The following is a 26,500-nucleotide window of genomic DNA, read 5'->3' as shown; positions in this document are numbered from 1 at the left end:
CATGTCTTTGTCATAATTATTTGAATCTTCAATAAGTCATAAATTCCATTTTCTATTTTTTTTGTAATTATTATCAGCTGCAAATATTCAAAAGACAAATAAATCAACAAAAAACCCACCATGTAAATGTAAAATTTTTCGTATCTTTTCATTGTAACAATATAAATTGAACATGTTTTCCTTGAAGGTTTTAGTAAATATGAAAGATGAAGTTTTAAACATTATATTTCAGCAATAATTATAGTTCCACTTCGCTGCAATATATATTATAAATTTTAAAGACGTCTTACCATATACCAAACCAATTGCATTTATTGACATCAATTATTCCCGTGCACTAAAGTAATAGAAACCTCTTGCAACACTTCTTTCAAAGCCATTAATTAATTGATATCTTCAGAACTTCCTGTCAAAAAGAATTCAGTGCACTTTATTTCATATGAAAAAATTTTGCTGATTTTCCCCTTTTTGTATTGTTTAAAGACTTTTCTTGAGATCGATCACTGTTCGCTATCTTTAACTTTCTCATCCATGTTACCCTGTAGTTATCTCTAACAATATTCAAAATGTTTGAAGAATCTGTGGATAACGCTGATGCATTGTTGACACCTCCTGGTAAAATGGCGCTCAGGTCATCATAATAGAAATTTCTTATGAATTGATTATTTTCTCCACCAATTACAAATATGACATTGATGTTATTCTCGCGAGCTTTCTGAACGATTTGTCCCACTGAAGGATAATCCTGCAAAAGAAAAGAATGCTCCCATTTGCCTCTTGACCTGTGTATAACTATGTAAAAAAGGAATCCTTCCTCTGATAAGGAAACAAGTTATATATGATCGCATGAACAAGTTTTGATGCAATTTCCCATAGAAAGTATTTTGCATTAATTTAATTTGTATCATATGTCGAGTTTTTATTTTGAAATTCAGTTTTCGCGATAAAGAAAAAAATTAACACGTTTTCTGTTTAGCTGTATGTTTTTCTATAATCAATTAAGTCTATAAACTTTTTCTAAAAGTTTAGAATGAATAGTTCAAGCATCTAAAATTTACATCAATCGACATTATTACATCATTGGCAAAAGAAACACACCTGTATTTCTGCCTTCGTATATTTGCCAGTGCCATCTAAGTGACAAAGGCAATCGTTTGGTTCTAGGATGCCAGCAACCTACAAAAAGTCTGTAACTGGATATCATTTCATATTATATATACAACATACCATTATGAAATCGGACGAGTGATCAAACAGACAATACACAAGTAACAATTGTTAAATTTTCCAAATTCAAGATAATTATTAACTTTGAATTTAATCACTAATACTAGATTAGTTTTTTTTTTCTGAAAGGAAAAAGGAACGCAGGGTAACATAATATGCGAAATTTTTTTGACTATATAACCGAAAATTATGAAAATTGGTCAGAGGGATATCTTGGTTACTGTGCATTAAAATCAGTGTTCAGAACTACTCAACCATGAAATGTATGACGTCACATAAGGAAAGTGGTAAAAAGCCGAAAACATGTCGATGACGACGTTTTCCAACACATTCGTAGTACCAATTGCTGCACTTAAGTTATACACATCGTTTTTCCATATTTACAGTCGATTTGAATTTCTTGATATCAAGGTACGGTTGACGGAAGTACCATGGGGTCTGGCTATTGCATTGCCTAAGAAAGGACAAAGGCAACGACATGTCTCTGTGCAGTGTGTTGTGAATTTTTCCACAATAGAACGTTTTACCCGTCCTCAGAGAGGGTGTAGAAAGGTTTCCACCAACTATGACGATGAAGTTGACGCGTAACAGCGCCATGTCAAGATCGGGCCCTTCATCCTGCCACCTGTATAATCACCATAGCATTACCCTAAAACTGCTATTGATACAGCAGGCTATCATAATCGTTACATTCACCCCAAAACTGAAGGAAATCCATAGGGCGATTTTGGTTTGTGAGCTCGTCAACTTTACGTAAGTGTTACTCTAACTCGCGCATGCTTGCGTCGTTTGCCTATTCTTTGGGGATGTTAACCCCCTCCCAATGCTGCCAAGGTTTGTCAAGATTTTTTCGCAAACAATTACATTTTTCAACTTGACTGGTCTCATTCAAGTCCATCTTTTTCGCATCAAACGTCTGTGGGACTACATGGACGATAGGGTTTTAAATGTCCAAGCTGGTCTTAATCAACTAGGGACTGCCTTCTCGGAAGGGTTCAATAACATCCCTATTAGAAGGATAAACACACTTATGTACTCCATGCATAGGAGAATCAAGGCTGTGACAGATGCAAAAGGGAGACATGTGAGATAATGAGAATATTCATTTATCACTTTTGGGGGTACAGTCATATGAGTTTCAGTGACTCATGAATTATTGGGAAAAATCAAATGAGATTTTGGTTTCATTTTTATTAAAGATGACTTTAAATGATAGATAGGATAACTGGAAAATACGTCTGAAATATACAACCTTATTCCACATGAAAAGTTTACCCTGCGTTTCTTTTTCCTTTTACTATATAATTTTACCATTACTTTTCCCTATATAAAGTAAACAATTGTTATTTATCAAACACGGATATATAAATAGTGAAATCATGAAAACAAGGAAGACATTATAAATCAACCAGTATTTAAATATACCAGATTATGACAAGGATTCAGCGAATTACAGGGAAAAAAGAAGCAATTTCAGTTGTCCCATGTAATTTGCTGTACACGTTTTACTATACCCTGCCGTCTCCAGCCTGGTGGAAATTTATGTCTGTAGCATAGAGAACTATCCGTCTAGCTTTATTCCTCCAACCTATTCTTTCCTGTACATATAGAACAAATATGAATCCAGGTTCGTTTTCCCAAATGAATTTCAATTACAGTCAATTACAGATGATATTTAAGAGACGAATTCAGAGGTATACCAATGCTAAACAATCTTAATTAATCTTAATATTCTTAATTTACATATTATTGAACTGGCATACTAGTTTTAATACTTACCCCACATACCATGACTTGCATTAGTCCATCGAACAATCCTTCTACTTTGTCTTGATTTCCAGTTGTATTTACACGACTTAAAGCAATCTGTAGAAATGAATGTATATATCTAGCAAACGCTTATGTTTTCTTGGAAAGAGCAAGGCAATAAGAAAATAAAAACTCTCCGTATTGAAAACTCAAGATAAACCTACAAACATTAAGGTTTCAATGGGTTCGAAATATACTTGTCAAAATATAGATATTTTAATTATGTAATGGTCTTACAAATAAAGCATTTTAAATGTAAGTACAGATAGAAAAAGGCATCAGTTATATAAAATGCATCGTGTACAGTTTAAATATTTGCGATTTACAAGATCTGTATAGAGTCATATAGACCTTCTAGAATTTTTTCCAGTGAAAACATAGAGCTTACTGGTATGTTTTATTATAACTTAGGATTTTTTTTTCACAAATCTTAAATAAAAGACTTAACCAAGTGATGTGGCCTGCTATCCTCTTCTTCACACACACACCCTCACACACACACACACACACACACATACACACAGATATATATATATATATATATATATATATATATATATATATATATATATATATATATATATATATATATATATATATATATATATATATATATATATATATAAGGCTTGTGTTAAATGAAATTTGGAAACTGTGCATTTTCTTTTTCTTTTATGATTATTTTTTGTGTGACATCATCTTTTAACTACTTTTGAATTTTATATATATATATATATATATATATATATATATATATATATATATATATATATATATATATATATATATATATATATATATATATATATATATATATATATATATATATCCATTTTGTGGAACTTAGTTTCAGACAGATGCGTGATATGATGAATCTGGATATGATTACTGTGACCCCCTTTTCACTAGGAAGATAAATTTTATTAAACAGTGATTTTTGAGATTTGGTGATTGGATCCTGGATTTATGTTTGTTTTTAAAATACAGCTTAAAAAAAATTCACTCAGAGTTTTAATACTGAATTACAACTTACATATTTCGCAACTTGAAATGAAAAATTTTATCAGAATGTGAAATGTATTTGTTTATAAAGGAAAACTCAGTATGAATTCAATGTGATTTCAACCAAATATCAACATTTGTACAACCAAAAAATCTCAACCAAAAGTCAATATAATTTCAACCAATGTTCAACCTTTTTTCAATGTTGATATTTGACGTTGAAACAACGTTGGAGTTTCAAAGTTGCCTCAACTTTCATTTGCAATCAAAATTCAACTATAAATCAACCCATTTCAACGTCTTTTCAAAGTTGAAAATTGACGTTGAAACAACGTTGATGTCTCAACGTTGCCTCAACTTTCATAAGCAACCGTTGATTCAACGTTGAAGTGCAACGTTGATTCAACTTTGAATCAACGTTGAAATGCCTGCTGGGTAACCTTATAAATACTGGATACAACAGAGGCTTTTTTTTTCAATTTAAGCAACATATGATTACTTATAATATCAAATAAAGCATACCTGAAACTCGTTTGTGTTATTGGTCAGCGATAGCCGATGTATAAAAGAGTATGGTTTGTCACACGGGTCGGGTCCACAAGGATTCTTGAGACTGAAAACAATATGGCAAATCAGAACAGAACTAGGTAAAAAATGTTCCATTGAAGGAGCAAGAGAAAATAAAGCAAACATTAAAACAGAGTTCCTTTTTCATATCAAACCACATTTCATCCATTTTGTCTACAAAAAGTACTGGGCAAATGTTTTATATGATCCGAGTCCATATTTTTATCTTCTTCTTCTAACGGTAAGCCGCCACCTTCAAAATGCTGACTATTGTGCCACAGGTGTGTGCATATAAAAAATGTGGATATACATTTACAGGTGAATAAGACACAAAATTTGGGTTCTTATTGACGAAGACAAGCCTTTATGCAGCCAAGGTTAGCAGCCATCACAGTAGGGCTGGGTAGGGCGTTCCACTTCTTGATGGAATAAAATCCATAAAACCTTCTTCTTACACTTGGAAAAGTGAAGCATTTTCGTTTTAAATAAGATTTTTATTTCAAAACTTTACTATTTATTCTTTTTCAATTCTTTCATCTCTAAGCTTGATTTGATTTTTCTTGACCCATAAAATATCAAAGTTTGTTGTAAATAACCATGAAAAGGAAAGGAAACTATTACACAATTCAAGAGGTCAAGAGCTGGCGTACATCAGAAAACAATCCCAATTCAATATTCATTTTACTTATTTTCATTGTATTTAGAATGATACTTGCTTTTTTCTCCAATGAATAAAGGAAATACATGCAATATATTTTAAAATGTCTTCTTACCGATAGGGATCTTGTTTGGTAAAGGGATCTATAACTTTATCCATAGCTGTGCCGAGTCCAAATCTAAAATCAGTCGTAATTGTTGCGATGTCATCAGCTGAATTAAATCAAATAGCTTTACGTTTGCAAGAAACCTTCGAAAAAATAACCGTGTCAGACATAATGTACTTTTAAATGGCATTTATTCTTACAACAATAAAATTGATAAAAATCTTGCTATTATAAAGGAAAATTTTTATTATAAGAAACATGTATATCTTATCAATATGTTAAGAAATACTGCCAATCAAAGACAAAATAGTTCAACTCCTATTTTAAAAGAGTTATAGAAAATTAATCTTTTTTGATACCGATTGCTCAATGTAGGGAGTGCAATGGATGTGTTTTGACACAACCATATGCCATTTTATAAAAATCAAAACAATGATAATCATTTTTATCACTTTTGAAGTACTCCACTTTTATTCAGTAATTAAGGTTTTACCTATGTTAGTGGCTAGTCCACGAAGACTTGAAACTAGTGCTCTCATGGTATAGGACGGATCGTTAAGAAAATATAGATCAAGAGGAAAGTTTTTAGCGATCTTGTAGAAAACCATTACGTCACGTAAATTGCTATCTATAATACAGAAATATCATGAATAAAAAAAATTGGAAAATATTTGATATATTAACTCTTCAGAAATTGCAGATGGCTTGGCAGGAGAATGAGTATTACTGTGTCTGCAGTTAGGTGTTTTAAAACATTTCACTATTATATCTAATAATCGGTTTGGTTGTCTAGAAATTATAGAATTTGTACCTAACAATTTCACGACACAAGGTACTACCCTAAAACGTACCACAATCTCATATTTGACACAACTTTCTTTAAAAACATTTTGTTATCGCCAACTTAATGGTACTGAAAACAGTTAGATGTTCGAGGCATCAATGGTCAACAATAAGATTGATTTATGTTTCACGTACTTGGAACAAGTGTTATTTTCATCCTTTGTGGTTTAATTTGTACGGGTTCTTCAGTAGGTCCACCATCTGAGAAGTCATTGTTCTGAAAATTACCGTCTGAGTTTTCATTGACTTTGAAATTAGTATAAGCATCTTATAAAATCAAACACATATTAATGAGAAAGAACTTTGATTCAGGACATCCCCCATGACAGAATTTTCCTACAATCTTAATAACTTAAATACCCAAAACTACTACATTTGAGGTATAGTCAATTGGAACACTTTTTCAAATCTATGCATCTCACATGATAAAATTACATCATTCAGTCGCGACAAAAGTTACTGAATGCCCATTGAAAGGTCACTAAAAGTCACTGAAAAGGGCCTATCAGTGACTCTTCAGTGATCTTTCAGTTACCATTCAGTCAATCTATCCATGTGTTAGCGGGGTCTTGGCAATTTGTATATATATCTTTAAATATTCTCTATTAGTATCACAGATTTTGGTGGAAGACTAATTATTACACGTCTCTAATCGGAATAATGACAATTATCGACGACGGGCACAATCTAATTCTTTAAAGAAATGGTTCAAGATAAATCTAAGTCTTAGAGAATGTTTTACAATTCTACTTCTAAAAAATTATATAACATATTTTTCAGATGATATTGTTTATCTAAAACATCATTTGATTTCAATAATTAAGAAACACAGTTTACAATATTAAGTAACTTCCACAATAACCATATTAAATAATTAATTCTGTCTGCTTACACTCCGAGAAATGCCATTAAAAAATCCGAATCATATTGTTTATGAATAATGCAGAAAATATAATTAGAGCTGAAATTTTTTTTTAAAAGAATAATACTTCTTTTTAAATCAATTTCACCGATATCCTCGATTTTTTTTTTTACGTTTGACTGATTGTTTAATATTCATTTAAAAGCTAGACTGAATAAACTTGTGAAATATTTATTAGGGATTTAGCGATATTACAGAAATTTTTTTTAAAAAAAAGTAAATTTTTGAAAATTAAATTTTACTAAATCGTGCAACGAATTAGAAATGCTACCATTCTAACTATTTCTAACTTCTTCGAGTCCTATGAGTACACAGTTAAATTGTAATATTTAACATGACTTTCAATTTATTTAGTCATACATGTTATAATTTATAATCACAATTTTGAATTTTAGAAAACAATTTAAACATAATCTAACTTCTTGTCATTATCAGTTTAACGTATCAATTTGTACCTAAATATTCTTACCACAATAAGAATTACATAAAGATATTTAAAGATAATTTAATTAGATTTCTTTTATAATAGTTACATTTATGCCATTAAAAAGCTTAAAAGTTACTGAAAGGATACTGAAATGTTCTTGCCATTCAGTGATTGAATGGTCACTAAATTAACGTAACTGAAATCTGCTTTTCAGTTTTAACCAAAAGGTTCATTCCTGTGTCTTAACGAAATTATCCACTACCTGTATTTTTATTAAAAGACACACTGAGAGGGTCTTCCAGATTGAGAGAAAAGATACATAACAGGCAAAGTTTTACATACATAATTTCTTATTAAACATAAACTTGTACGTGGCTTGTACGTGTATTTGAAATACTTGCATCTAACTATTGCAGCTATAAGTTGGCTTTGAAAAACTAAGGCAACGAAGAAAATGTAAAAGAAATTTTTCCATCAGAGAATTGGACAAATTAGTACACTTATACCTGTCATAACTTGTCGATTTGAATTCCTTGTACAGTGAACGATGTAATGTGGATGCAAACATGACAAAATACAGCATTGTATATCTATACTTATACATGTAGAAGAAACTCGTTTTTCTTGTTCAATATAGCTTTTATAACATTTGATAAAAAGAATGCAACATAACACAGTGTGCCTATATAATTTTAAAATTTAGTACCTACGCAACAGCCCCCTTTGTTGGCAATTAATCATACATCTTTTTTATCTAAACCAGAAATGGATATATTGATATACTTTCAAAGCACCTAGCTGTAATGCAGAAAGCAAAACGTGATCTGACCTGAATTATTTGAACATGGTTATTCTTTCTTCTGACGGTTTGATTACAACCATCACTTGACAACTGGCTTTCTGTTCCACACCGACTGAAGGCATAATCCTTAAAATAGATATTACAGAAATGAAAAAAAAAAGCCCAACGGATTTTTATCTCAAAATTCTTTTTATACGAGAAAGTTTACATGCTATTAAAGTCATCCTTTTGAATTCTTTGATAGACAATTAATCTTTTTTTTTTCCGGATGTTTCAGTGATTCAAAATTTGAATTTTTCAATATGCATATTTTGATCGCGCCTTTGTTTTGACGACATAGATGTCAATCATGGACAAGCGAATTACTTATTTTGTTTATAAAACTGCTCAACTATTGTGTCTATTAAACCTTTTACACAATGAAAAGGGTGATAATTTGATTATTGACAGCTAGTAGCGTATGATTTGCACCTATAAGGCAGAATTTATCTAAAACGTGAGAAGAAGAAAACACTTGTTATGGCCTTCATCTTGACGTTCAGGTATGAATCGTCGACGTTTTAACTATTAACAATAGTTACTTCCATTCATATGTCGACTCGATATATACATGTACCAGTGAATTCGAAATAAAAGACATCACAGAGTCGGTCACATCTGTTTTATATTTGGATATTTTATTGACTATAGACGATAAAGGCCAACTACAACTAAACTGTGTGACTAACGAAATAACTTCAGCTTTTTCATCGTCAATTTTATAGTAATATTCCGCCATCAATTGAATTTGGTGTTTATGCCTCCTACTTATTCGAGTCTCGTTTGAAGTCAACATTTAGTTCTATGGTCGATAAAATGACTTTGTAAGCAAATACAATCATTAAGTAGAATGTTGACTGACGTTTTTCATACTAATTGTTTGGCAATTATTTACACACTGAATTGTCTACGGATTTTTCCGTTTTCCAGATGATAAGAAGAACATGGCGGATATGACCGGTCGACAGGGGATGCTTACTCCTCCATGGCTCCTCATCTCACCTCTAATGATTTTAGAGGTCCGAGTTTACTCTGCTGCCAACGTTTGATGTTTCAATGGACTTTTTAGCTTGATTCGTGTTACTTTATCTCCATGTTTCATACCAAAGAGCATGCTCTGAGTGCAATCCATTCTCAAACCAAAACAGGCTACTGACAAATAAGTTGATGTAACAGGAATTTAAAATCTATGGTCGTTATGATGACTTTGTCAGCAAATATAACCTATTATTGGGTCGTATTTGACTGAAATATTTAAACTAATTGTTAGGCCTTTGTTTTTATACTAAATTTGACTTATTCGGTTTACGTGATCAATGCAGAGGGCTCACGGCGGCTGTGAAGGAACCCCGGGGGATGAAACTCCTCGTAGGCACCTGGTCCCACCTTTTTTCCTTTAAGATTGATCACTGGTCGTTATCTTCACCTTTGTCATTAAATTAATTTAGTTATTTTTTTTTTTTCAATTTCCGGTAAGACGTGGGGCATGCATTGTGCAATATTTTATCGAATACCCTCTATGTTGACAGGATTATATTCTCGGTTTGACATTTGCATGCCTTTATAGTACTTCACCAGAATTTTTAATATTTTTCAAACAGTTAGATTTTTTTTTTTTCATCATTTCAATATTTTTCAGAATGTAGTTGGTATTTATACTGTGCCTTGCGAAGCCAAAAGTATGACAAGATAGTGACAAGAATAAAACGACGGAGAAGCTCTGATATAATTAAGATAGCTAGTTAAATGTTTCAAAATATATTTCCTCGAAAGTTTTTAGCTCACCTGAGCTGAAAGCTCAAGTGAGCTTTTCTGATCACATTTTGTCTGTAGTCCGTCTGTCCTTCCGTCTGTCTGTAAACTTTTCACATTTTCGACTTCTTCTCCAGAACCACTGGGCCAATTTCAACCAAACTTGCCACAAAGCATCCTTGGGTGAAGGGAATTCAAGTTTGTTTAATGAAGGGCCAGGCCCTCTTTCAAGGGGAGATAATAAAGAATTTTTTAAAAATCTTCTCAAGAACCACAGGGCCAGGAAAGATGAAACTCATGTGGAAGCATCCTCAAGTAGTGTAGATTCAAGTTTGTTCAAATCATGACACCCGGGGTTGGGGCGGGGCCACAATGGAGGATCAAGGTTTTACATATAAATATATAGGAAAAATCTTTAAAAATCTTTTTCTCAAGAACAGCAAAGCCATTATGAGTCATATTTATATGGAAGCATCCTCAGATAGTGTAGATTCAAGTTTGTGCAAACCATGACCCCTGGGGGTAGGGCAGGGCCACAATGGAGGATCAAAGTTTTAAATAGAAATATATAGGAAAATATCTTCTTCTGAAGAACTGCAAAGCCATGATTAGTCATTTTGATATGGAAGCATCATCAGGTAGTGTAGATTTATGTTTGTTCAAATCATGACCCCCGGGGATAGGGTGGGGCCACAATGGGGGATCGAAAATTTTACTTGGGAACATATAGGAAAATATCTTCTTCTCAAGAACTGTCATGTTTAGATATGGAAGCATCCTCAGATAGTGTAAATTCAATTTTGTTCAAATGATAACCCCTAGGGGGTAGGGTGGGGCGCAGTGGGGGATCAAAAATTTTACATAAGAACATATAGAAAAAATATTTCTTCTCAAGAACAGAAAAGCTATGTTTAGTCATATTGATATGGAAGCATTCTAAGGGAGTGTAGATTCAAGTTTGTTCAAATGGTGACCCCTTCGATAGGGAGAAGCCACAATGGGGGATCAAATTTTTACAAAAGAATATATGGGAATTTTTTTTTTTAAATCTTCTCAAGTACAACAAAGCCATTTGTTATATTGACATGGAAGCATCATCAGTTAGTTTAAAATTCAAGCCCCCCACCCCCTCCCAGTAATCTTTACAATACTGAACTGATTTGTGCTTTTGCCTAGCCAATGTGCTCAGGTGAGCGATGTGGCCCATGGGCCTCTTGTTTGAATATATAATTGCATGTAAATGCAGACATACATAGGCCTCTGTTTTTGTTTTATCAATTACATAATACATACTGCATCTTTACACCAGGCACATCCGTTGATGATCAAACATTGACCACATCTTGTTCCGGAACAAACTTGGCAATCAACTGTTGCTACTAAGTGAGGAAGTAAACAGATATGATTAAAACATGTTATCTGGAAAGGATACATGATATATATTTGAAAATAAATTTGCTTAAAATAAGCATGTTATTACAGATTAAGCTTTTTATACTATTAATCAAATGCATATCTAGATGATAACAGACGATCTTATAGAAAGCATTTAAATATCCAAACATGGAGAAATATACTTCCCAGTAATTTGAAATGAACAAGCCATCTTTGTTTTATTCTAATTTTTTTAACTCTATCAATCTTTTTTTTTCCTTTTTTTTTGTATATTTTGTGTCTAAAACATTCATTTAGCAAGTGCTTAATTTTATATCTCAAACTGACACACATTTGGAGGAAATAAAGATCAATTGTGATACAGTACCCGCATCGTTATTCTTTACAGGATACACGATACGATAGGATACACGCACGATACGATAGGATAAACGCACGATACGATAGGATACACGCACGATAGGACAGGATACACGCACGATAGGATAAACGCAAAACACGATAAACGCAAAACACGATAAACGCAAAATACGATAAACGCAAAACACGATAGACCTGATAAACGATCTTCACGATAGGATAAACGCAAAACCTGATAGGATTGTTTCAAAATGCGAAACGTTTTTTGACAAGACGAAAAGTTTTCTTTTTGATATACTATAATATGATAATTTTAATTACTTACAAAGCCGCAAATCGAAATGATAAAACATTTTAAATTTATCATGATAAAACATTTGAAGTAATTATGCTTTGTAAAAGATATGGTGTTTTTGTCAATAAAAATGATCGTCATCAAATTCAAACTGTAATTATTTTAAGAATAATTCCACTCTGTGATGGAAATTAGGCGATTTTTTTGATGTCGAAATTCCTTCGAATCGTTAAATTTGAAGTTTGAGTCCGTAGACAAGCGAAGTTTTACACCCAAGTGCAATAAATTCACGAAACGCTATAAATATATTCATTATTTTAATAACTGAAACCTTATGAAATTCATAACAAACATTGATTATTTTTACGGAAAAAACATTTTAAAAAAATGAAATATTTGGATTCAATATCTTTTGCTAGAAGTCTGCGAAGTATCCAAAATCGCCTTTAATAGTTTGTATTTAATAATTCAAATCTTACCAAAAAAAAAAAAAAAAAAAAAAAAATACTAGTCATAATTTAGGGGGGGGGGGTGTTGAAAAATTATTGTTATAATTATTTTAAGGTTAATGCTTTCTCCTCCAAGTTTTTCCGAATTTGATTTATATTTTATATAAATTAATTGATTAATTTTTTTTACGTTTTAAAATTGCTGAAATTGCTAGTTGCATTGAGACAGACCGTGCACTGGACTGTGAATAATTAATCTCTCCTATATATAAATATATATGTCACACATATCCCGTGCACATAGAAATTATTTACATATTCCAAGTACATCCCAAGTACATACATTGTATAATTATGTATATATGAGGAAGGAGACCTGCGAAAAAAATCGAATTTAATAAAATTAATAAACGTCACTAGATCTGTCATCATCTATTATCCGAAAAAATATCGCTTTTCCATTCTTTTGTATTTATTTTGGTATTTTTATAGGCCTGTAAGATTAAGCTAGAAGGGAGCATGCAGTCGTATAAATAAAAAAAATGTTACAGTGTACCACTGTAGTAATATAATACTTATATAATATTGCCCATCGACAATAATAATGTCTTTAGCCATTTTTGTTTGCTTTTCAGAACATTTCTTTTTAGACCCTACCCCCTTCCCCCGACCGCCCCCAAAGAAATGATATTGCTTTCTTAGCGTTCTTGTGTTATAAGCATTTACAATTACAGAATTTGTATCTACTATAGATACGTGTAAACTAAGCTTACAATGTATACGAATATATTTATTGGGTACTTAAACTTTGTATTAAATAACATTGAATGGTTACGTACACTTGTTTACAACATATTAGAACACACACAAAAAATAAATAATAAACCAATTTCCACAATATGACAAGTGGATTTTCGGGATTGAATAATTGTCAATTATTGCTATTAGACTTTGTAATAATTGTTACAAACCTTATCTTATATAGGACGACATCGGCAAAATTAGACAAAACTTTGTAAATTATGAAAGTCTTAACCCCATTTGAGGCACAGTCAGCGGGGAAGGGGGGTCCATAACCCCTCCCCCCCAAAAAAAAATCGATTCAAAAAGCCAAAAAAAAAAAAAAATAATAAAATAAATAAAAAATAAAAAAAAATAATAATAATGAAAAAAATAAATAAAAATATATACTGACTTCTTCAAAATAGTCACGTATTATATGAAATCGATAAACACGAATAAAATTAAATACAAGGTATTTACCAGTCTTGTGTATCACCGCAGAACCGGGCGATTTTTTTTTCATGTATCTTTGAGACGCCTTTACATGTAACAACGACAGACAACACAGAAAACCCTAAGATCCAGAAGTACCGCAAGCGCTTTTTTTTTATTTGATCACACCAATCACGTTTATGACTGTAATCCTATAAAAATTACATAAAAATATACAAATGAACCAAATCAACGGAGTTTGGAGAACAAACCTCGCCTATATTTTATTTGATTCAATTATTCAATTTTTAATCTGTAACGGAAGTGTACATTTACCAATTTTCTTAGTATAAAATCTTTAATTATTAATTAAGTGTTGTTCATAAAAATTATGAACAATATCCAGAAAATAAGTAGATGCATTTCATTGAAACCCAGTAGGGTTCAAGGTAAATACTTGACACCAGGTGAGAGTTAGAGTTCAGGTATGTCTACGTTGAATACACACGGGCCTGTCATGTAGGGGAAAGGGGAGGGGGGGGGGGGTCTTGACTTGACAAGAAGACAGTGTACTGATTAGGCAGGTAGGTGTCAGTTCTCTTGTCATGGGAGCGCTTCCACCTGTCACTAAGTTACGGTATACATTACCTCATCTCCGCGCCGGTAAGATGTATATTAAAAATTGTGTGGTTTTGTTTATTTATTTTTTGCATCTTCTAAATGCAGTAGTTAAATATGAATGGCAAACATCTATATTATAATATATATACTTATCAGAGAAAAATAATAATACAAAGGAACAACAAAACTTGCGCGCATAGACAAAATTTATGTTTCCGTTATTGATAAAAAGGATAGCCTTAATAAAGATACTGATATTTTTTTATTCATAATTTATTTTTTGCACACATACGTAATGTTTTATGTTTCTATAATTATCAAAACAAAGTTAATAAAGGTCTCGCTTTTGTGACTCTGACTGTGTAAAGGGATTATAATATTTCTATCTTTGACAAAAATATTTCTTACATATCGACAAATTAAAAAAAAAAAATAAAATAACGAATGACTCAAATAGTAGATCGATTATTTCATGTACAAAAATAGAATTTGACTTTAGATTTATGCTGTCTGCCTGATGACGGTACTTAACGTTTATTTATTTATTTATTTTCTTTAAAAAATATACCAGAGTTAGAGTATTAATTTTTCTTTTTGTTCAACAGTTAGATTAATCCTAAATAAATTAACAAAACGAAAGATGAACTCGAGATATCTCGGGTGTTTCTTTTCAAGGTAAAGATAAAAAGCGAGGGTTTCCGAATGCACACGATAAACGCAAAACACGATACACGATAGAACCTGATAAACGATCTTCACGATAAACGCAAAACCTGATAAACGGAAAACACGATAGAAAACGCAAAACCTGATAAACGGAAAACACGATACGATAGGATACGATAGGATACACGCACGATACGACAGGATACACGCACGATACGATAGGATAAACGCACGATAGGACACGATAGAATTGTAAAGAATAACGATGCGGGTACTGTACATGAGAAATAAGGGTAGCTCCTACATATATCCGAGCATATTCTCACACTGAACAATAAAAACATAAACTAGGCTTGCATATTCACCTACATGTATAAGCCTTAGCCCTATTCGCTTTAATCAGAAAATCAACGAAGTGTTTGGTCTCATAAGGATACCAAGGAAACAAAAGCAACATATTATTGATATTTATAATTAACATGACAATTTGTAACACACCTGGCCGTGTCGACAAATTGAATAACGCGCGTTAGCGCGGTATGATAATTTGTCGGCACGGCCATGTGTGATATAGTACTGACGACATCCAAAAAAAAAAGATTCAATGCATTTATTTACATTTTCGAAAAATCTCTCCTCATAATTGTTAATTTTGTTAATTTTTTTTAATTTAGCGCCTTGCAGAACTGGTGTGCTTAATAGAGGTAAGAGCAGTTTGTGACGTGGAAAGCTAAATAACGCAAATAAACATTGCGAGGAAAAAAAATGACAAATCAATTTTAAACGCATTGATGTTGTATTTTTACGTTAATTGAACAGGGTAATTGTTTTCATTAAATTGAGTCGAAACAATATACATTTTGGTGTTCCTAGATATTGAAAATGCATATAGTTCCTACCGTGTATTTTACCTTGCAGTGACAAAGTTTCGTTTGTGTTATAGAGATTTGAACGACGAAGATTTTTAATGGATTTCATAAAGAAAGTCACACTGAATGTAAATATATATAATTGTGTGTCTGGTGAAATGGAATGCATAACATGTTCCACACACATATTCTTAGACACTATGCACAGAGTAAACGATGAGATAATATACAGTTAAAATATATCTTTCAGGGAGTTAGCAAGATTCCAGTTTCCCTTGACCTGGCCCCGGGATCATAAAACATCTTAAGCTTAAGTCGAAATCTTTATGCTGTACTAAAATGTTAAAGAAGTCAAGAAGATCAGAACTAAAAAATATTTCAATACTGCTTAACAAAAGTTTTGATATCTGCAGATTTATAGATTAATTCAATAATTAATAATCATTTTACAGGCGATTGAAAATCTGACTTAAGTCTAAGTCTGTTTCATGATCCTGGGGCCAGGACTATTTCTCTCGGCTTCGTCTCGAAGCAGGGATTAGCTCACTTGACTAATGCACGTACGTAAGTCCATTGATGATTTCTAGGGAATGTCACATCTAACGATCTAATGCTATATAGGTTTGATAATAATTTTTAAACATCATACTACAAATCTGTCCATTGTTTCTCTATAAACAATAATGAGGAGGTAGGTTATATGTAGGTCTTGATTACCAACTTTTGAAGAGAAAATTCGATACACATGCAAAATGTGTAAAATATTGCTAATGATAAATATTGCAATAATGATATTGCTACCAACATTACTTGCGAGGGTGGATCGAAAAATTTTTCCTGGGGAGGAGAGGGGGCATACTCATTTTTAAAAAAAAATCCAACAGACAATTTTTTTAAAAGAAAAAAAGTCTCCAAAAATGGGATTGTATATGTTCCCTTCTGTCTAATGTTATTTCTTTATTCAAGTTCTAAGTTATTTCTGCTGAAGTCATGTTGTCTTAAGAAAAACTTTGACAGTATTTTGGAAGTGTTTATTTTGATGCTAATAATACTGATCGAATAATTGCAATGTAGCTTAAAACGCTCTCTGAATTCTATATACTAGGTTGATTTATATAACAGAAAATAGTTCCTGTACTTTACATACTCTTTTGTTATTAATAATATCTGCTCATTGAAGATGTAGATATTAATGACCTCACTGGGAAATGTAGTTTTGCATCCGATAAAACATTTTTTTGAAAATTTTACATATATGTAATACACAAGATTCGATAATCAACATACCCCCAGACATAGCAACATACTCACATGAAAATAACAGGAAAATTCCAATTCTTTCACAGTCTGCCAGCATCTCTGTTCAAAATCTATATTTCTTATCTTTCACTTCTTTACCTTCCTGGGCATTATATATCTCTTTCTTAGTAAACTTCCTTCAAAAGGAAGTTTATTTTAACAAGCAATGAAAATGTCGCTTGCTGACCACAAGATGAAACACTTCCTTTAAGCTTGGCTTCCAGGTTTTTAATGATGGCTTCATACGCATGATCGTCTTTAAGTCACCATTAAGCACCTTTAAGCTATCTTTAAGTAATTTTATATATTCCATCATTAAGTTATCCTTAAGCCGTCTCATTTTTCTTAACGGGTGATTAAAGGTAGCTTAATGGTAGCTTAGAGATGGCTTATAGGTGCTTAATGACTTTTTCACTGCCCCCCCCCCCCCCCCAAAAAAATGCCTTAAAAGTGAGAAGGATATACACATTATGAAAAGACATGTTCATTTCAACACATAAATTTCAGTGAAAAAGATATACGGTCAAGGGACATAATTATTCGCCACTTCCGAGCAAATCGCGTCACGTTTTCTCGCATTTTTGTTAAAGTAGGGCTGAGTGCTATTATCAGACAAATGATTTTCCCTTTCTTTTTTATCTTTGTATTGTAATACTAAAATTGTTGACATATACACAAAATTTTTGTCATCTGCTTTATTGTTTGTAGATAAATTTATGTAAAAACGACATAGGTCTGAAGGGGAACGTGTGGTTGTAAAAGCGTATAAAGAGAACACAAATACGTCATTATTGGAGAAAATATTAGGAATTCCCAGGTCTACAATACGTAGTATTGTGAAAAAGTTTGATGAAAGGGGACAGGTTAAAAATCGACGGAGAAGGGGAAGGAAGAAAGTGTTTACAGACAGAGATAAAAACAAACTTTCACGTGTAGTTAAAGAAGACATAACAGGTATTATATTATGAGGGAAACAATCATAGATTTTGTACTAGAACTATAAAAAGAAAAATTCAAGAGCTGGGATACAAATGGAGGGTTGCCAAGAAAAAAGTCACTATTCGCGAGGCCAACAAGAAAGTTTGCTGTAAGTGGTGCAAGGAGAGAAGAAATTGGACTGTTGATTGTGAATGGAATAAATCGGTGTTTAGTGATGAAAGCAAGATAGCAATTGGAAAAAATAAGAAAGTTTATATATGGAGAAAAGACGAGGAAAAGTACAATGCGCAGCTATTGTGTCCGCCATCTCGACGACAACTGAGTATCATGATCTAGGGTTGTGTGTGTATAAAAGGAATAGGAACTTTAACTAATGTAGAAGGTAAAAAATGCAAGAAAATATATTGAGATATTAGAAAACAACCTCTGGACCGTTTTAGCCAGACATTTTCCAGATAACCAGTATGTATTTATGGACGACAACGCTCCCGTTAATAAAGCAAATTTAGTAAAAGAATACATCGCCAATAACAACATAATTACAACATCATAGCCTGTCCAGTCTCCTGACCTCAATATTATCGAGAACATCTGGTTAAAAAGAAAAAGGACGCTGGAAACCCGTGCCGAATTCATTAACACAAAAGGTCAGCTTATGGCGGAAATTCGGACTGTGTTGGAAATGTACCTACCTCCTATATTGAGGACCTGTATAAGACAATTCCTGGCAGACTAAATGAAGTATTAAAGATGAAAGGCAATTTAATAAAGTATTGACGTAAGAAAGGCATTTATTGATTATTCAACAGCTCCTAAAATATCATGGTGCGCGATGTAAAAAGTACGGCGGCCATTTTGAAGTGGAGAATAATTATGTCCTTTCACTGTATATGGGGTAGGCAAAACTCGTTTTCAACTCTTTCGTTCTGAGGTTCCATCTAGTTGTAAACAAGAATGTTACACTCCGAGAGTTTTTTTTTTTTGGTTATGTGACATTTGGTCTCTTGTTCGTTTTCTTGAGTCCCCCAGCTGGTAGATATAGACTGGTGCATATAATAAATAGCCTAGTCAAAATAGCCAAAAATATAACTAAACATCAAAGTGATTTTTTTCACACGTTTTTCATGTTTTACACATGTTTTACAGTATGCAATGCTTTTGAGAATACCCTGCCTTTCAAGAAGTAAAACCCTAAAGCTCTTGAATGTGCACAGCCACCTAATTCTAAGTTCCAAAGTAAAGATTATGTCTGAAAAAAAAAAACAGGAAAAATGCTACTACTCTCACAATTTTTAGTCGGATTTCAATATATATTGACACATCCGTAGATCGTGTTTTGGTACATAGTTCTATTCAAAAATTTTAATTTTTTCAAGCTGTGTTGCCATGGTTACTAAATATAGAAATATTTTTGTCAAATTCATTCAAAATGATATTTCTCCTACAGTTTTGGTTCGATTTAAATAGGAGTTGCAGAAATTAATTACAACAAAATATATAATTCAGACTTTTATTTTTGATTTCGACGAATTGTGTTTACATTATTACTAATTTTTTCCCCAGAATGCTTTTCCTCCTCCAGTTCTGGTTTAATTTCTTGCTACACTAATATATATATGTATTATTCTGCATAACAATTCGTTTTTCTTTTCTTCCAGGAATAGCGTTGTCATAGTTATTACACTTAGAAATTTCTATTAAAGTCCGAAAATGCTACTCCTTTTATAATTTGTTTCAAATTCAGTAAAACTTGAAACGCTAGTGAATAAAATACATGTACACCCTGATAAAAAAAAAAAAAGAAGCTTTTTCATGAATGTTAATAATTCAATTTTGGATGAAAATAGAAAAATATGTGAAATTCTGAATTAAAAAGTAAGTCTCAGAATTCAATTTATCGATACTGACATAACTACTATGAAAATAATAGTGATAAAATCTTTTAAAATTTGAAAAGGTTAAGAAAATATCAGGATACATTATTCCATAAATGTATTTAATTTCAGAAAAAAAATTGCAGGTGTTACTGTTTGGTATTTAGCGCAGTAAGATATATATTTATTTTTTTATATATATCAATGACCTGGTTCATCATTTACGCATACTCTTCTAATCACAGAAAGTTAAAATTAAACACAATTATCACGTACTTTAACATTGCAATGCATGATACTTTTATATATTCGACCTTGAAATAAATTTAAGGATACAAAAACAGATTTCTCAATTTCTTTATCATGACTAAGATGTTGCAAGAGTGTATCAGACTGAGGCTTTGAAGCATGTTTAGAAACTTCATTTATCTGAAAGAATATCAAAGTACACATTTCAGATGTGTTAGTATGTTATGCATCATTGCATTTTCTCAAAATAAACTCTGTCATTAGTGTCTGGGAAAATAAAAAAAATCTCATGTGTTTTTATAAAAGATATTTAAAGTTGTATTAAGAAAAGTCAGAATTGAAAAGTAAGAAGTATATCCAATACATTAGTAGTTTTAATTCACAGTAATTGATGTGTGCAGATTTAGCCATTCAAACACATCTGGTAAAACAATCAAAAATACAGCTCGTGCCGATGTAAGCAAACACATACGTTTGATGTAAAGTTGTTAAAAAATTGTCATTGCTATCGAACTTCAGGAATTTCGTTTAAGTTCAAATCATTAACTATCTAGAAATTAAGAACGAAACAAATTAGTGATACCAATGTATTCATGTCCCTTTAAATGTCCCTAAGATAAAGAGACATAGTGAAAGACTAATCTACGAGATTAAGTTAATAATGACAATAAAGAAGCTGAAATTGCATGACGTCGTACTATGTCGTACATCGGTTGACACACATTTAAGGGTTGTCAATGTTTAAAATGTATTGGATATCATTCTCCTAACACAATTTTATTTGTACATGACATCTTTTTTTAACAGTATATTATAGAAGAGATGAAATTTTTTTTCTAAAAGTTTTCACCATTGAATAAGGCCTACATGTATTTTAAAAATCAACGACACATTCCTTGTATTTGGCTATGGCTTGGGATCAGAAACAAATGGGTCACGATGCTAAATTGAGTTACCTTTCTCTTTCTAACAAATGAATAAGCATATTTAGAACACTGAATCTCTTAATAATGTGGTGACCAAATTGATCTACTCAATTTAAATTTGCAGTATATTAGAGGCTTAATTATAGACTTTGTGACCTTTATAAATTGTGACCTTCTTCTTATTAATGTCAATACAAATATGAATAAAATTTATTCCTGACTTGTGACACCGTCTATATCCCTTAGGTCATGCTTAGAAGAGTGTCTACATCATACGAGATATATCAATAAAACTAATTGCTGTTCACCTTTTCTGAGATTTTTTTTTTGCTATAACATTTGATATCACATTTCTATGTGAAATTGTGAAACAATCCCCATTTGTTTACTTATATTCTCATCCACATTTTAAGGATTATAAAGCGAACATACTGACATCGTTGCTATTGAAGAAGTTTTCCCGAAAGTGAAATTTTAGGTTTAATTTGTTACAAAAACGTTTATTAAAAAGATTTTTTAAGAGAAAGGTATTTTAAGATCTTGTGCGAATTTTTAAGATTTCGTGTCAAAGGGCCAAAGTCATACAAATGATATCATACAAATTGATGTCCTGTGTCACTGCGGGTGTTGAAATGACAAATAGTCTTTACTGCTCAGTGAACATAGTGCAGAGAGCCGTATAGGTAAAATAAGGAGCCATTCAACTGCGATTGGTGGCGGTCATATATAAGTACTTAATTATTCTCATAGGCACGTAGCAAGCAAAGAAAAAAGAAATTTTATGAACCTGTTTTTGTCCCACATTAGTATGATGGTCATGTTTAAACAGACTAAATCTATATTACACGAAGATGGTTGCATATCAATACATGTACAGGTATTATTCAATGTTGCCTTGTTGATCTTAGAAAAAATGGGGGAGGGAGGGCTCAAATATGATAATAAGGAATAAAAAGAATAGAAAAACACTTTACTTTAAAAGAATTCAAGAAAATGATATTAATAAAAATAAAATAAGAATATATAAAAAGATAAATTTTCGCAACTGGGATTAAAACGGTCTGCTTTCTAATATATCAACTTTACAGTAAGTATAGCAATCATTGCTTTCCATACTTTTAAATTTTCACTACAACATTGCATGACTTTCATTTCAGCAACAAAAACAGTTCTGGTGTCATTTTATAAAATTATTTCGTGCATGTTTTTCAAAATACATGTATATATAAACGAGTAAATCTTTATTTGCTTTGAAGAAAATAGGGGAATATGTTATAATGTGGGCATGATGACGTCATGTATTGACGTATTGCAGTAGTTAGGGTGCGCTGTAAGCGCAATACAAATTGTGCCCTAAAACCACAATTTTACACAATTTAAAGAGCTAAAGCCACGAACCATCATATTTGGCCCTGTGTTTTTCACAAAAATAAAGTTTCGGTTCAAGAAGAGTACTATACGTTAAATATTAGAGGACAACATTCTTCTTTTCCATACATAACTTATATCGTTATATAATGCGCCATTAAACACGTGCGACGGTTGGAAAATGCGACGGTTTCATAAAAACGTTAAAAAATGCCGTTTTTTCGACAGATTTTCCCAAAGTTAGATGTGGCCACAGTCAAGAACAACTTTTATACTTCCCATAGATATAGATATTACCGATACAAATCTTTATGTTTAATATCGTTGTTGTTCGTGGCTGTGGCCAATATGAAATTTGATTTTATATTTAAATTTTGATGGATCAAATAATCCTTAATTTGTAGATCAATCGTTTACATTCAATTCATGTAATAATGAAAAAATATAAATTTCACAAAATATGCTAGAAAATCAGTAAATTGTTCATTTAAAACGCTAAATGTGAAAAATAGTCAACTACATACATTTTCTGAAATAAAAGTCTGGAAAAACTTTGTGGTTTTTACTATGACTAGGTCATTATGTATGACGTTACTAGTAATACGTCAGTTGTGACGTCATAAAGGCTGTAAATTATTTGGGATGTTGCTGAAAAGCTTTTAACGCTCTAGATAGTGCCCCTACATGTATTTACATGTATATGATTTAATTACATGTAAACCCAACTGGATGATACCATCAAATTATAAGTTATCAGAAATTCCCGCCACGGTGTCTTTCTTTACTACCCCTCCCCCTCCCCTCCCTGAAATAATTCAAAATACTGTTGTTAATAGTGTTATCAGGCATGACTTAAATTGTAAACAAATTAATAGAGAGTGTAGCAAAGATATCACGCTATACCTTTTAAAACAAGCGAAATAATAATGATCTGGGTTGCTGTCCAAAGTGAAAATTAAAAAAAAAAATGAAAAAAAAGGAATGAAAAAAATACGCATTAAGATAATCATCTAATTTCCGCAACTTTTTTATATACATGCAGAAGTATCATCTCAACGAATTTACAAAATTCAGTTATATCGATGGCTTATACATGCTGATACAAACTAATGTATAGTTATAGTTTACAGTTGTGTGAGCACCGATATCGGGTTTCGTTAAAACACTTGCACATGACGATCCCGCGCCCGTGATCAAAAACAAAAGAATATATCGGTATATTTTTAATATGTCTGTATTTATTAAAATCGAAGTGAGGCTATTGATGCATATGTACATAAAACATATACCCGATCTTGTCATCCTTTGTGAAACATAATTCAAATATACCCCCAGTGAGTAAAATTGCATTAAATGCATGTCGTATATCTTAGACATTAGTATAAAATGTTTATGCATTTTTTGTACTGTGCTCCAAATATTTCATTGTAACTAACACAATTTAATTATTAGTATAGTTATGCTTCAGATCGTCGGTCAGTGAAAGGGTAGTGATTATAGATCTATTTAGACAAAACATAAATTAAATAAATAAGTACAATACATATAATTTACCCAAAGTTTTTATCCGTCATCATCTCTTCATTGCAACTTTATTAGTATACGGTTTTATCTAAGAATTCAGCGATGTGAAAACACATGGAGAGAGAGATCGAGATCTTAGAATGTGTTTTAAAAAACAAATCAATAAAACGGGAATATGTTCTTTAAAGCGTATGACCGTAAGTTGTTTATAGCTAGATTTTTTTAAACCCAACGAAGTAGATTTTTTTTTTTGGATAATAATTTTTACTCTTTTTTTTAAATCTATTGTCAGCTTATTCTGGTTAGTACACTTGTACATGTACCTCCTCCCTCAGTTTAAACTATTAGTATCATGATATGTAGAATGGTAGATCCAAGACTTCCAGTTGAGATTGAAAAAAAGAGGGGGGGGGGGGGTTGTTACAAACTAATGGCAACAAAATTTTCATCTAATGTAGTTATTTTTATTTTATTCTCTTAGGTTGTCTTGAATTTAACTTTCTTTATTGTTAATGAATAGAAATCAATCTAGAAATTGAAAATTGTTAAAGACTTTCCTACTCCTCTTATTTTTTCCTCAGTGAGAAGGGGGGTGGGGACTGGTTTGGCAGCGCCTCTTTTCACGAAAAAAAAAATCATAAAGAAAATTGAAAAAAATATGTACGGACAACTCTTATTGCTTCTCCGAGTAAAATATTTTAAGCAAGCTTTTGTTGATTAAAATCAATCTTGTGCTGATTGTGAGACAATAAAACAAGGATAAATGAGCACCTGTATATGTATTTCAATTATGATAGTGACCCACATATCAGCAATATCAGTGTAGCTCTACTCTTTTTATAAACCATAAAAACCATAATGTGCAAATGAAATCGAAAGTGTGGATTTTACACAATGGTTACGTGTGATAATAACGAAAGTGTGGATTTTACACAATGGTTACGTGTGATAATAACGAAAGTGTGGATTTTACGCAATGGTTACGTGTGATAATAACGAAAAATTCCTCATGCTTAATCTTTTGATACATTTACATGGAAAATAATCATAGAATTTTCGCAGACTCTACCTTTACAAAATCCCTGCAGATATTAAGGTATTTGGAGAAAAAAATTCGAACATTTTGCAAAAAAATGGGGAGTGGGGGGTTCCAGCAAATACTGTTAAATATATAATAATGGACAGTGACGAGTGATTTTTTAACAAATTTATTTTTCTAAAGAATATTTTTTGAAGTGTACTCTACTGTTTTCCATATTACTCCAAAGAAACTTACATTTAGGGCTAGAATGTTTTGATGAGTTCTGTTTACTAATTAAACCATTCCGATAAATTGCGAAATCCCTTTCCAATTAATCTAAAATTTTCCCTGTTTCTGTATCGAAAACAACGTTCAAATTATTGTTACAAATGAATAAATGGATTAGAAACAAGTCCTTCCAACTTTTTCCTTCTTCCTCTTGTCCAAATAATTTCGATCTTTTATACGTTAAAATACTCGCAATATCAGGATCTAAGAATTTTGCATTGAAAGTCTCTTTCAATTTAAACAAAACTTTTTGCAATTAAACTTTTACCTACACTGTAGTTATAGAATTAGCTCTTCAGTTCAGAAACATTCGTTTCAAGATCATTTCAGGTATGTTGTCAATTATTTTTTTTCCCGACTGCCCACTTCCCAACTTTGAAAAACGATACTACGTGCCTGGACGCACATGCCAAAGATCAGCTTAATATCTGCTGGCCTGTAGGGAAAAATCCGGAAAACTTAGTTGGTCAGACTATCGGCATTTGAAGCATGTCGTATATTGTTTATGATGATCTATACACAATACTTGTTTATGATGATCTATAAACAATACTTCACTAGGAGCGAAGCATCGCTCAAAAATGTGTTGAATGGATATAAATAGAATGTTCCTTTTTTAATATTATCATAGGGACCAGGTAGAATGAAAATATTCCAAGACAGTCACACAGATTATTATACTCCCGCTTAAAAAGTTGGGGTATATAGTGATGGGGGTGTCCTTTCCGTCCGTTTGTGCGTCCGTCCATTACGCTTTGGGGTACACATCTCTTATCCGCAACTCCTCCTATACCACTCAATAAAATTTAATGATACTTTCGCAGAATCTTTGTAGATAGTGCCATTGTGCACCTCCTATTTCACTTTTTGATCGGACACATATTTCAGGTTTCCAATAGCAAAACATAGACACTGCCATTCTTTAAATAATATTTAGGGTACCCATCTCTTATCCGCAACTCCTCTTATACGCCTGAATAAATTAAAG

The 26,500-nt window shown here is 31.9% G+C and overlaps 1 protein-coding gene across 1 annotated transcript in view; it reads right to left on the bottom strand.

Moving 5' to 3' along the window:
* Nucleotides 1-5,908, bottom strand: part of LOC133193932 (integrin beta pat-3-like) — a 39,959-nt gene extending 34,051 nt beyond the window's left edge. The window contains exons 1-7 of the mRNA XM_061329847.1: nt 5,863-5,908; nt 5,379-5,475; nt 4,561-4,651; nt 3,007-3,093; nt 2,742-2,825; nt 1,099-1,176; nt 539-745 (exon numbers count right to left, since the gene is read on the bottom strand). Of these exons, the coding sequence (XP_061185831.1) occupies nt 539-745; nt 1,099-1,176; nt 2,742-2,825; nt 3,007-3,093; nt 4,561-4,651; nt 5,379-5,475; nt 5,863-5,908 (690 nt within the window). The remainder of the gene's footprint in view (nt 1-538; nt 746-1,098; nt 1,177-2,741; nt 2,826-3,006; nt 3,094-4,560; nt 4,652-5,378; nt 5,476-5,862) is intronic.
* Between the last annotated feature and the right edge of the window lie 20,592 nt (nt 5,909-26,500).

Source organism: Saccostrea echinata, unplaced genomic scaffold, assembly GCF_033153115.1.
Source record: "Saccostrea echinata isolate AGI-Se365-2 ecotype Australia unplaced genomic scaffold, CSIRO_AGI_Sech_v1 ptg000028l, whole genome shotgun sequence".
Taxonomy (NCBI): Eukaryota; Metazoa; Mollusca; class Bivalvia; order Ostreida; family Ostreidae; genus Saccostrea; species Saccostrea echinata.
Note: the sequence above shows the minus strand (reverse complement) of the source record. Positions and strands in the feature narration are given on the sequence as shown.